Below are 13,313 nucleotides of genomic sequence, written 5' to 3'. Positions count from 1 at the left end.
TTGCATATGTTGCATATTGTTTGCAAAAAACACAAAAGAATCACAGGTTTGCCAAGGCCAGGCCTATTGGTTTTGGCAGTGCTAGTTTACATTTCTACTATATGTATTACTGACCGTCAGCGCCTGCGGCACACTTCTGAGCTGTGTGGTGCATTCCACTGGAACGAGGTGGTGACGGCACCCCCTACCTTCATTCCCATTTGTCCACTCTGTTCCACCTGGGCAAGTGTTGGCTGTCGTTTCGGCATCTACATTCTTCCTCCGCCAAAGAAACCCTCTACACCCTTGACGTTCACTTTAGAGACCCTCCTTCGGTGTTAACTCTGCCAGAGCGAAGGCAGCTTTAGTAGATGGAGGATTTTGGGTCAGCTGAATCTCTTCAAGTATTCCTCCTAAAGTGACCCAGTCTGGCCAGTTGCTACCCGGTGCTGCCTCCGTCCCTTATATCTTCTGTGCAGGGACCTCTATTCGCCGAAACGCAGGACCTCGCGTTCATGGTGACTCAATTACTACTTGCCGCAGGCTCTCTGTCGCTAACTTTTGCCTTTGCCGCCCTCAGTTAAGGGCATAAATGAAACCAGCGATTGGCTCCCCTTTACTATGCAGCAGAAACTCTCGCTGTAAATTATTGATGCATTATATTCTGCACCTCCGTTTCTTGCATAACGCTCTCTGGTTTGCCCTAGTAATTCTTTTTCGTTTGCTTCTTTCACAAATAAGATTGCAGCAAAAGAATGTGGCTACTTTTGTTTACATGTGTCTCATATTGGTTTGTATTTGTGTTGAGTAGACACATCAGAGCATTGATGTGAATGCTCTATGTAGCTTTTGTGTGAATGATGCCTGTGCCTTGTATGTACCACGGACTGACTAGGAGGTGGCGTAATATGGGCCTGGGTGTCCTGTGGTGGAGTGTGCTTGTGGAGTGTTGTAGGCCATCTTTAGCAGGTGTCGGTTTTGCTTTTGGATCATGAGTGGCTTGGGTATGTTTCTGCTATTGAAGACAGTTCGGTTCTACAAAAGCTTCTTTTTGCCAGATGACTTTGGTATAATTGGCCATCGTGTTATTGGTCGATACCTGCCTACAGTGTTTGGCTTGCTTTTGAGACCTTGGGAGAGCCCTGTGCCTGAGGCATACATGGTTTTATTTGATCTGAGGCGTGCTAATGGGGACATGGGCAGGGCAATCTTTAAAGCCTCCAATATGTGACAGATGTGGTATCCAGCCTTCAGGTGCTATTTGGTTATAGACCAATTTATTTCACTTGAAATGCTGTTAGTATATACAGTCTAAATGTCAGATCTCTGGCCAAACACCAGGCGGAGATCCTTGATATTGTCACCACTGACTCCCCGGATGTGTTTTTCATGACCGAGACATGGCTTCAAGATGCTGACACTGCGATTTCAAACCTTGCTTTCCCCCCTGACTATACCGTGGCCACCCTTAACCGCGGCTCGCGAGGTGGTGGAATTGCAATGGCTGTGAAACGTCGCTTTCCTTATGAATGGAAAGAACTAAAACTTCCGGGCTGCGAATGTGCCCGTTTTAGAATCTCTCTCTCCCACCGCTACAGCTTTTCAGGTCTTTTAATATATCGGCCTCTGGGCTGCGACGCTGCCTTTAGGGCCGCTCTCCCGGACGTCATCAGCATCGAAGCTCTTGGCTGTGCGAATTTTAATGTGGTGGGTGACCTCAATCTGCACTTTGACTGCGTATCCCAACCCTCTATTAAGAGTTGTCTAGCAGATCTAGAAGCCTTGCAGCTCCTACAGAAAGTGTTGGCCCCCACCCACTCAGGCGGGCACATATTGGACCCGTTCTTTACTTCTTTAGAGGACATTACTATATGCCCACCTGTCCAGCTGACATGGACAGACCACATGTTGGTGAAGGCAGTGATTCACGTAGTAGATCCCCTCTTCGTGGGGCAGAATAAAACCTCTCTTTCCCGCCAGTGGAGCAAATTAAAACTAGAAGACTTTTACCTTATACTAGGAAAGACACCCCTACCTCCTCCCCCCGATGCTGATTGTGGGTATGACTCATTCTGCAATTGGATTGGCTCGGCCTTGGACTCCCTTATTCCCCTTGTGCGCTCTAAGTGCCGGACCAATGCCCATAGTCCGTGGTACGATGAGACCCTGTCGTCTCTCAAGAGAAAGTGTAGGCAAGCAGAAAGACGCTGGAGGAAAGCTTATGACCCCGTGCTCAAAACCTGCTACCTTACTCTATCCAAGGCATATCATAGAGCGGTCTGTCGAACACGTGCCGCATATTATGCGCAGGAGTTTCGGAACAGCCCTAACCCCTCTAAATTAATTTTCAAGGTCCTAAAGGACCTAACAACTAAGAGGGCTTCTGCCGCAGAAATTTGCACAGACTCTCGTTGTGAGAGCCTGGCCTTGTTTTTTGTTCAAAAGGTGCAAGTAATCTATCGCACCTTTCCAACTATCATGTACCGTCCGGACTTAAGTGATTGTCCAAAGATCAATAGTATGACCTTGGATATGCTGGCCCCCCTATCTGAAGAGGGTTTTGACCTATTGAGCCAAAAAATTAAATCTGGCTCTCCTGCTGACCCCCTCAAACCGGACCTGTTCAGAAACATGCAGGCCATATGTCGCTCCCCCTTGTTGGCCCTTATAAATATGTCATTGGCCTCAGGGACTGTGCCCACCAAATGGAAGCAAGCGGTAGTTACACCGATCCTAAAAAAGCCTACCCTTGATCCTATAAAACCGGAGAACTATCGCCCCATCTCACTGCTGCCGTGGGCTGCTAAAGTCACTGAAGCCCACGTGAATGGGATCCTGGCCGACCATCTTGCCAAAGCTAACATCTTGGATCCCACGCAAAATGGATTTCGTGCTGGCCACAGCACGGAGACCGCCTTGTTATACATGGTTGAACATCTGCGCTCCGTGCTGGACACCGGACGAACAGCGGCACTCCTGTTGTTAGATCTGAGTGCCGCCTTCGATACGGTGTCCCACGAAATCCTGTTGCAGCGGTTAGAGGAAGCTGGGGTCAGGGGTCTGGCTTTAGGGTGGTTCTGCTCCTTCCTTTCCAATAGATCTTTCCAGGTTGCGATACCACCCGGTAAATCCACCTCTCACCCGCTCACGTTGGGGGTCCCACAGGGATCATCTCTGAGCCCCACTCTTTTCAACCTTTATGTGGGGCCGCTGGCTGCGGTAGTCAAACGCTGGGGCCTGACAATGGTGTCCTATGCGGATGACACGCAGCTGGCGGTCACACTAAGTGGGGACTCAGCTGTGGACGCCCTCAATTTCTGTGAGGGGTTGCGTGCGGTGGCCAATTGGATGACCCAGAACTGTCTCCAATTGAACACAATGAAGACAGAGGTGATGGTGGTTGGGAAGCAACCTGGATGGTGGAATAACAACTGGTGGCCCCCCGAGCTAGGAATGATCCCTTCTCCTGTTATGGAGCTAAAAAACCTCGGGGTCTGGCTGGACCCTACACTCAGCTTTACCTGCCAGACTAAGAAAGTGGCGGCCTCTTGTTTTGGCACCATTAGGGGTATCAGGCCGGTGCTTAAATTCTTCGATGCCCCTACTAGACAGCTTGTGGTCCAGGCCTCTGTTCTATCCAGGATAGACTATGCCAGTGCTCTGTTAGCTGGCACGAATAAGGCTGAACTTCTGTGGCTACAACGAGTGCAGAATGCCGCCGCAAGAGCAATTTTTGGGTTGCCCAAACGTTGCTCAGCGTCTAGAGTTCTGCAAACGCTCCATTGGTTACCTGTTGCTCGGCGGATTGAGTTTAAGGTGCTCTGCCTGGCCTTTAAAATTTTGAAGGGCACGGCTCCACCTATTCTCATGAATTTACTGACCCCATATGTCCCCTCTCGCTCTCTGAGATCGATGGGTCAGAATTTGGCTGTTGTGCCTCGTTTTTTGCTGAGCAGGATTGGAGGCCGCTCCTTCCGAGTAATAGCCGCCAAGCTATGGAACGCTCTCCCTAATGAAACCCGTGCTTTGGAAGACCTATTCCAGTTCAGACGTGTCATCAAAACCTTTCTTTTTAATAAGACTCCCTGATTCTGCTGCATTCTGTGATGTTGTGTATACCTTTCTCTGCGCCAGGACGCCCCTTTGCTGGGGCAGCTGTGCGCGGTATAAAAACCATTAACATAACATAACATAACTTGAGTCCGTTTTATGCTAACGTCTTTAACTAGCAGGCTGAGGACAATCCCTTGACCAAGATCTGAGTGCATGAGCTTTTTAAAGAGAATGATGGGCTGGTAGGAGGGGAAGGTCGTGGGAGGTTATTTCTGGGAGCATGGATTGTATAATAAGGCAATGGCAACAATGTCCCACTGATGCTTTTTCATTTCTCCTGTTGAACAGATAGCTGCTAAAATCGGCGATGGTATGCCCCACTTGAACAACTCTACCCCCTTGGTGGACCCCTCTGTGTACGGCTATGGTGTTCAGAAGAGATCCATGGATGATGGAGGTAACTTCATCGTGCTTGTGCGCCTCATCTCTAAACTTGAGATTTTAACACATGGAGGTTATAACTGAACTTCAGAAAAGTTTAACCAAAGTTAACGTAGTAACTAGATTGCCACTGCCTAGTTTGTATCTGTATTTCAGTCAATCCAGTTGTGAAGATAATGAAAAATGGACGGTCTACTTTTCAGTTACTTCACCATAGAGATTAGTTGCTTTCTAGGACACTGCTGAGCCTTCCTTGTTCCTCCAAGGGTGGTGTCTCGCTCATGTACCTTGGATATGGGTCTGGCTGAAAATGACTGTTTTAAGAAGGGGGCAGTCTCTCCTCGTAGCTGCCCATTAGCAAAGCTTTGCTGCACATAGGTGAATTATAAGGGGCAATGTGTGAGGACTGAAGCAGTGAAACAAAATATTTAAATACTATTTGAGTAATGCAGAGGTCATAAATCAGCGCTTTAGTACTTGGATTGGAGGTGTGTCCACAGCACTGTGTTGTCAAGACATTGTAGGTGTCTCCAAGGAAAACGATCCATCAAACCTGTTTCTACAAACAACTTTAGTCTCCTTGTCTCCAGGCTACTGCAAAACGTCTAGTAATCGGTGTATTTGTTTGCCAGGACTATTGTTTCTATATGGAGTGTTCTATATAGTGCAGAGTCCACCCTAGATGAATGTGTGATCTCCACCCTGTGAATGGTAAAGAAGGCAGACTGCATATACTTCACTGGTATCGCTACTTGTATTCGTCAGGCCTTGCTTCATTGTTCTATTTTGAGCTTTCTGATAATTTACCCTTTTTTGTTAAAAAAAAATATATATTTTATTAGACCACACACTTCTAATCGCGTTTCACTGTTGAGCACCACCAAGGAGTGGTGGTAGTAAATCTTCTCTCTTAGTGGGTTTACTTTACTTTTTCTGGAGTGTTTTTTGGGCTGCACTTATATCTCCAAACAAAATCCCAAGGTTAAACCACGCCGGGTATAACACGGGCACAGACTCCAATGCAGATACAAAAACGTTGATTTATTGCAAACTCACACCAGAATGACGCGTTTCGACCGCCAAACTGCGGCCTTGATCACATACATACACACATATACATTACACACATATGAAACATGGCCCCGTGTCCATCATGTGTGTAGTAAACATGATTTTGCACCCAACCGACTGCTTGGAATATGGTTCCGTGCCCATCCTGCTTGTGTATCAAACTTGCTACTTAAGTCCATCCTGCCTTTGTGTAGGAAGAGTGGTACCATACCTTTCCTGCTGGAGTGCAAGAATTGTGGTTCAGAGCCCATCCTGCTGGTGTGCAGGGACTGTAGTTCTGTGCCCATCCTGCTGGTGTGCAGGGACTGTGGTTCACAGCCCATCCTGCTGGTGTGCAGGGACTGTGGTTCACAGCCCATCCTGCTGGTGTGCAGGGACTGTGGTTCACAGCCCATCCTGCTGGTGTGCAGGGACTGTGGTTCACAGCCCATCCTGCTGGTGTGCAGGGACTGTGGTTCACAACCCATCCTGCTGGTGTGCAGGGACTGTGGTTCACAGCCCATCCTGCTGGTGTGCAGGGACTGTGGTTCACAGCCCATCTTGCTGGTGTGCAGGGACTGTGGTTCACAGCCCATCCTGCTGGTGTGCAGGGACTGTGGTTCACAGCCCATCCTGCTGGTGTGCAGGGACTGTGGTTCACAGCCCATCCTGCTGGTGTGCAGGGACTGTGGTTCACAGCCCATCCTGCTGGTGTGCAGGGACTGTGGTTCACAGCCCATCCTGCTGGTGTGCAGGGACTGTGGTTCACAGCCCATCCTGCTGGCGTGCAGGGACTGTGGTTCACAGCCCATCCTGCTGGTGTGCAGGGAATGTGGTTCACAGCCCATCCTGCTGGTGTGCAGGGACTGTGGTTCACAGCCCATCCTGCTGGTGTGCAGGGACTGTGGTTCACAGCCCATCCTGCTGGTGTGGATAGAGACTGTAGTTTCGTGCCCATCCTGCGTGCGTGTAGATATTGGGGTTCAGAGCCCACCCTGCTGGTATGGATAGAGGCTGTGGTTCACAGCCCATCCTGCGTGCGTGTAGATATTGTGGTTCAGAGCCCACCCTGCTAGTGTGTACCTCTGAGTGTGACTTCAACTCTCCGTCCATGCATGACGCTGTACTGCCTGGAATAATAGTTTATTCCACAGCAGTCATTGGCTCTTGCCGTGACTGGAGTTTGATGTCCTGTTCACATCCACCTAAAAGTGAGTGTGCTCCCGTGTCTGGTCTGGTGTGCCGGTCCTTTAGTTTTCAGTGCTTCCCTTAAATTACTTCGCTTAAGAAAAAGTAAACTTTAAAGAGGAAAAGCATCTTCTACAGCTGTCTAGGTAGTGCTAATGGGTTGCTTGCCGCTAGTGTCGTCTGCAGTGAGGCACATCTCACTTCCTCTGAACTGGGCCACCATTATGGAAAGCTATTGCCATAGTACATCATTGCTTTACCTTTTCAAGACGAGCAATACGTTCGTTCTAAACTGGACTGCAATGCAGATACGTAAAAAATGTGACCGACTGTATTTATTGGTCCAGCGTCAGTCTTGTGTAAAACATATTTGCTGCGACAATCGGGAGAGAGAAGCATACAAAAGAAATTGCAAGTACTAATATAGTAAACCGTAGATGCATTTCTACCACAGTGCTAAGATGATGAACATATACATTTCAGATAAAACTGTAGACCTCGCATACTCCGATAATGCGTGCCCTACGTAATTTGCCTAAATGTACCTAGCCTAGATATATAGGTGTAGCATGTATATGTGTATAGATTATATGTATATAGCCAAGAATCCCTTAGGGAAGAACCAACACCCTCACCTGATGGTAGAGAATGAAGGACTCTGTCTCTGCTCCGAGGATGACACCCGCAAGGGATGTCAGACTGCTGCGTATCGAAACTCAGCATGCAGGACCCTGTGTCAGCGTGGAAGGAATTCTCCTCTAAATATGCAGGGGGGGAATAAGGGTCTTATATACTAGAGTGGTCACTCCAGAGTTTCTTCGAGAATCGTAAATGTGTTGAAGGCAATCGTAAATGTGTTGAAGGCAATCATAAATGTTTTTCTAAAACAATACGATCATGCACAGCAGGCTTATTGGCCAAGGATGAAAAAGTGTTGGCTCTTATACAGAAAAAATATGCAGTGCCTGAGGTCCTGTTTATGTACGCTAGGTACAGGGATTATGATAAAATACTAAGAGCCTGATGTCAGAGACCGCAGCAAGCTACCAGGTAAAAGGTCACCTGTTCAGAATCGTTATTGTCGTGTGGATGGGACAATGTTTGTAAAAAGGGGGCATACATGATAGGACTAGCCTGAAGGACATGACACTTTCTCTCAATAGTTTCCTTTGTTCTTTCATTCTTTTCGATCCCTTTCCTGCTTATATCCTTTCTCCATTGTCTTCCTTCATCTCTTCTTTCTTGGTTTCTCTACTCCTCACCACTTCCTTTTTGTCCTGTCTTTCTCTACATTCTTTCTTCCTTTCCCTGCTTTCACTTTTTGTCATCTTTCTGTGCGTTATACTTTGCCTTTTGCATTTACTTATTGTACTTTTACCTTTTTGTACTTTTCTTCAACAAATCTTTTCTCCATGTCTGTCCGTGTTTTTTGTTTTTCTCTCTCATTTTGCCTATTAGTTACTTTCCTTCCTTCTCTTGTTCGTTTTACTTTCTGTTCCTACTACTTCTTTTGTCATTTTCTTCCTCTTGTGCCATTCATTACTTTCATTGTTTTCTTCCTTTCATTTTCTTCATAATTTCTCCATCTTTTATTTCACTCCTTTCTGTTTATTTCTCTTCTCTTTTTTTTTTAGTTCTTTCTTTCAGTGTTTCGGCTTTTCCTTATTTTTTTCTTAACTTTTTTTTCTCGCATGCTCCTTCTTTACTTTCTTTGCCGCTCTCCGCCTTTTTTTCTGCCAGTCCATTTTGTCTCACGTCCTTTCTCCCTCACTATTCTCTCTCTCTCCCTTTTACTGTCTCGACAACAAATGGCCAACACTGAGCCTAAAGGACCCCAAATGTAAACCTTTTGCGACACGTCTCTTGTGCCATTCATGCTTTATGCTCTGTGCTTAAGTTACTTGACCTCTGTGTACATTTATCATGTCACTGCAGTAGCTCACAACGGGTTTCCATGATCAGGAGTAGCTCACACTATAGGTGAGGTTGGAGACCCCTGATAGACAATCCAAGCACAGGGTTGAACCGCAGCCTTTTTAGGCATGCATGTTCTCAGCCCAGTTAAGGTTGGAGTTTCTGCTAGTGCAGAAAGTAGAACCCAATCTGCTTCATTTTCTGCTGGCTTGTGCTGGGCCTAAGGGCCCTGATGCTACTAAGGCGTTGGTGGGGAATGAATGGGTAACCAGGTCTGTTTCTACAGAGCTATGGTAGGAGATAAACGTTGTATGCCATTAGAACCTGTTGGAGTCCTCGCATTCTATGTATTAGTCATTCGCCTCTGTGAACAGCAGAAAGATCAACATTTTATCCCAAACCGCCCTTCCTTCCCTGTGCCCAAACGTAAAGTCAAGCCTGTTTTCTGCATGTGTCCTGGAAGGATGCAAAATTGGCCACATTAAAGTGGAAGGAGCTTTCTGAATCTGTGTAACTGCACTCCTGGTATCAAAACAAGCTTAAGTTCCCACCTTTGCCCACTCTTCCCTAGCCCCCCTTTCAGGGGTGTGGAATTTATTAAAATATCTACTTGTCCATGGGGCAGGTTGCTTCATAAATCTACTTGTCCTGTAACAAAATCCACTTGTCCCTTTGGTGCCATGTTGTGCGGCGACAAATTATGGCAGAAATCTCATTATAAAATAGCTCTTATATAGCATCTCTGATTATGCCAGGGCTCATACCATAGTATTGTTTGAATACTAGTAATCCTTTTATGTTGCTACGTTTTTGCAGATCTACATACTGGCACTGAAGGTAGTGGTAAACAATAGTTCCAGGGTTGGAATGTCCTTTTGAGTCTGTGCAAACCTACTAACTTGCATGTTTTAAGGGTTTTCAACAACTCTTCTCTAATCTTTTCCAATACTGAGAAATGTTGGAAATTTACTCCTGACAATGGCTGACGTAAACCTTCCAGAGTTAGGAAAAAAGGGGTTAGAGGGAAAATAAACTTGCAAACACTCAGGTTTTCGCATGAGCAAATCTACACATGCATATTTGCTCATGCTAAAATGCAGTTCACAAATATTTTCTAGGAGTACTGTTTCTTGCTCTACTGCTGTAAATTCTTGTGAATTCACGAAAGCCATATAGCTGCCCTTAATGCAGGGACATAAACCAAGGTTGCACTTTTGAGACTTTCTTTAATAATTGGGCCCCTAATTTGGTCTGGTGTTAACCAAGACCTTTAGTGTTTATTAAAATTCTCTCTCTGTATTGGCTGGCTTCACATGAGTGACAGTATTCTGCTCTTTCATAAGGAGCATATCTGCACACAAAGTAGTTTTGTTCAGTGCCAGTAACTAACGTGGCAGTGTGTGCTTTTTTGAGACCAACATTTTTTTTTGCTTTTGCCAATGTTTGTTATAATGGTGAGGGTCTGGCAGCTCTCACATCAATAAGGTTTTACAAAAAACATGCCACAACAAGTCACGCATTGCCAAAGCTAAAAAGCTGACCACCATTTCAGACCAACTGGCTTTGCCAATGCTTGTTTATTTTTATGTTTCCCAAAAATCTTATTGAAACTGTTTACACTGATTTTCTAATATGAATATTTTGGGGAAATACTAGCATGCATCAACACATTTTACTAAATGATGTGGCAAAGAGATGGTACCTGAAATTTTACAGTAGTTTAGCAAAAAAAATGTTTTCCTACTTTCATTTTTTAGGGACCTTTTATATTGAAAGCAAAGAATCATTAATCTTGCTTTCAAGCTTCTCCAAATATTTGCATCTAATCAGAGAGCATTCTGGGAGCATTATGCATAGCCTGATATTGCTAAACGTTTAAACCGTGAGTCCACATTTTTATACTGGAACCACTGTCAGTAGTGCAGTCAGAACTTACATTTACTGTGAGCGCTCAGACTAATAATAAAGGCTCTCAATTAATGAACCATAAATACAAGTTTGAACAGCATTAACATATGCACACAAATATTAACTAAACTGCAGGCAGTGCCCTTCCTTGATCTTTAATGTGGTACTGCAAACTGGCAGCCAAAGGGTCTGTGCTTCAGGGGGTTGGGCCTGCTTGTCCCAAGGACAAAATGCACATTAAAACTTGTTGCCCTTGACCCCAAACAATATGTCACGGGCGTCGGGCTATAGGAATTCCACATCCCTGCCCCTTTGCTCCTATCTTCACCTTTTCCCAGGCCTTTAAGACTCAATTACTCGGACTATAAAATGAGTTGAACTTTCTAAAAAAGTACAGCCACTAAAGTGTTTTTTTATGCTCATGAACTGATGCGTTTGTGTCCTACAGAGGGTCACCACATGGTTTTTGATCTGCCATGTATGTTAACATCATACAGCGGATTATTTGCCAGCTGTAACTCAAGCCTGTATGCTGGGTGTATGCACGGGGGTGGGGGGGGGGATAGCTCTTTTCCTATGAGACTTTCCGTGCTTTCTAGACTATCAGTACGAGTTTCTCCTGTTTCTCCCTTGAACCCACCCCCCCACTTGTAGGATGTGGCTCTGGAGCTCGCAGACCAGCCAGGCACAGCCCTCTAGTGCCCTATTGATTGGCATTCATGCTTCCTCCTCTTTAAAGCCCCGTTGACCCGTCTTAGCGTTTGCCAGTCTGCTACCCCATTACATCATGGCTAATTTGGTTGGGATTGAGGGAGCTGCAATAGGCTCTTCTGGCTTCTTATTGTTGGAAGTGGCCGGGGTGGTATTCAGCGCCCCAGCAGGGGGGCCCACGGATCAATGTCCTATCATCTGTCCAGCTGGACTTCAGGCTGATCAAGAAGTCTCCCCCTGTTTCAGATCACATAACGTATTCATTCGAAGCATTCAGGCCAAATGACTGTCTTGCTGCCGCTTTTTAATGGCCCGCGCGCTTTCTCTGCGCCGCAAGTTAGTTTATCCGTGATAATGCGTTGATTTTTCTGCTCTTTCCCTTTCTCCGCCACAGTGGGTAACCAGTTAGGAGGCTTGATACATCAAAGGTAAGCCTGGGTTCTGTTTTATTATTTATTGATTAGGTGTTAATTGTTTATTGAACTGCCATCTGTATTCGAGAGTTGGGGAAACAAGGGCTTGAGGGTGTGGAGAATCAGCAGGCCTGGATTCTCCAGGCTCCGCTTGTCGATAAGCTTCCTAAAGACACCATTGCTTTGAGAAGAGGGAGGCAGCATGCTGTGGGTCGCTCGGCTTTCAGAGAGGGCTGGAGTGGTTTATCTAGCTAGCTTCATCTCTTCTCTCCACTTTGCAAGGACCTCGGCTCTAAATGAGATGCACCTGGGTCCTTTTTAATGTGTCCTTAAAAAGTGCCAGTTGAGGGGGCCCTCTTGAAATGTTTTAAGTTTGAGTTATTTCTCCAGTCGGCTGTGGGTGGTGGAGTGGTGTTGCCAGTATTTCATTTCCTTAGTGGAGGTCCTTTGGGGTTGCTGGCAGTCCTCTGGTGCTCCCTTCAAACCCGGGTGCCTGATTGGGTATTGAACACTGTGCCCCCCCTCACCCCGCAGTGCATGAGCGTCTAGTTTAATGCAGCGTTGAACCACCTGAGCATGACAGTTGGGCATGTGCGTTTTAATGCTCGAAGTGAGTTTGCAAGCAAGGATTGCTGTGTCTAGGGAGTGTTTGGTTTCCCATGGCCAGTTCAGGAATTTCTGGAAAATGATAAAGCTCCTAAAACCAGCGACTCCTGCTTCCTTTAATTTAAATTTTACGATATGTAATGTTTGGAGAAGTGAGCTTTTAGGGGATTGAAGGATGAGGGATGGAAAACTGGGGCCAGTGGGGTGATGCTTTTGTGTATCTGAACTTTATGAAATCAGTTTATCTTTCAGAGCGGTAATAACAGAAGAATTCAAAGTGCCGGATAAAATGGTTGGATTCAGTAAGTACCTGTTTGTGGTTTGTGGACTGCATCTGTATGTGCGATTGTTGAGTCACAGCTGTAACGGTCCTTTGCTTCTTAGAGGCTGGTGCTTTGCCATTCAATGAAGGAAATCTGCCTCTGGAGGATACTAAAGGCTCAAATGGCCTCTGCATGTAATATATGGATTGACAGACTCAAGTAATCCCGTCTTTGAGGCTTGGCCAGTAAACGTGCAGGTGTTTTCACTACATAACTAAGAGGAAGCCTCCACATCCTCTTCTGCTTATTCAGTGTGACCAGAATCCTGGAGTTTTGTTTTTCAGAAACACAGCGATTAGCTGCACCCTACCCCCAGGGTATTTGCCATCTTTTTCCACGTCTTTTATGGTTTGAAATATTGACTTCTAAGGAGTAGTCCTTGGCTTACAGGCCATTTATTGCATTTGGATTCCAGAATGAGTGGGATGAAATTTGCGTCAGTCTCACACTGCAGGTCTTTCTGTCCTAGTACCTCCAAGCAGTCCGCTACCTCCATCCTTCTCAGGGCTCGAGTCGGGTACCATGCGGGTGGACGGCGTCCTCCCACCTATTTTTACAGCTGGGCTTTACCCTTTTGGCCTCTCTGGAACGAGAACGGAGACGCCCCCCCACTCCTACGTGGATCTGCTACTCCGACTGATCTTAGCATGACATTTTGAAAAGTTACTCAAGGTAATCGGGATCTAGTAACTCGGTGCTCTGATTGGCCACTCGAGGAGTCTCCATT

At 46.1% G+C, this 13,313-nt stretch overlaps 1 protein-coding gene across 2 annotated transcripts in view; it reads left to right on the top strand.

Annotated features, from left to right (window-relative positions):
• Positions 1-13,313, top strand: part of FUBP3 (far upstream element binding protein 3) — a 303,302-nt gene that overhangs the window by 55,387 nt on the left and 234,602 nt on the right. Inside the window, exons 2-4 of one of the 2 annotated variants that reach the window (XM_078646216.1) lie at positions 4,381-4,489; positions 11,639-11,672; positions 12,516-12,565. In XM_078646216.1, the coding sequence (XP_078502342.1) occupies positions 4,381-4,489; positions 11,639-11,672; positions 12,516-12,565 (193 nt within the window). Of the gene's footprint in view, positions 1-4,380; positions 4,490-11,638; positions 11,673-12,503; positions 12,566-13,313 lie in introns of both variants that reach the window. The other variant, XM_078646214.1, reaches the window with a different exon arrangement.

The sequence above is a fragment of the Lissotriton helveticus genome, chromosome 5_1, assembly GCF_964261635.1.
Source record: "Lissotriton helveticus chromosome 5_1, aLisHel1.1, whole genome shotgun sequence".
Classification (NCBI taxonomy): domain Eukaryota; kingdom Metazoa; phylum Chordata; class Amphibia; order Caudata; family Salamandridae; genus Lissotriton; species Lissotriton helveticus.
This window is presented reverse-complemented; position numbering and strand designations above follow the sequence as displayed.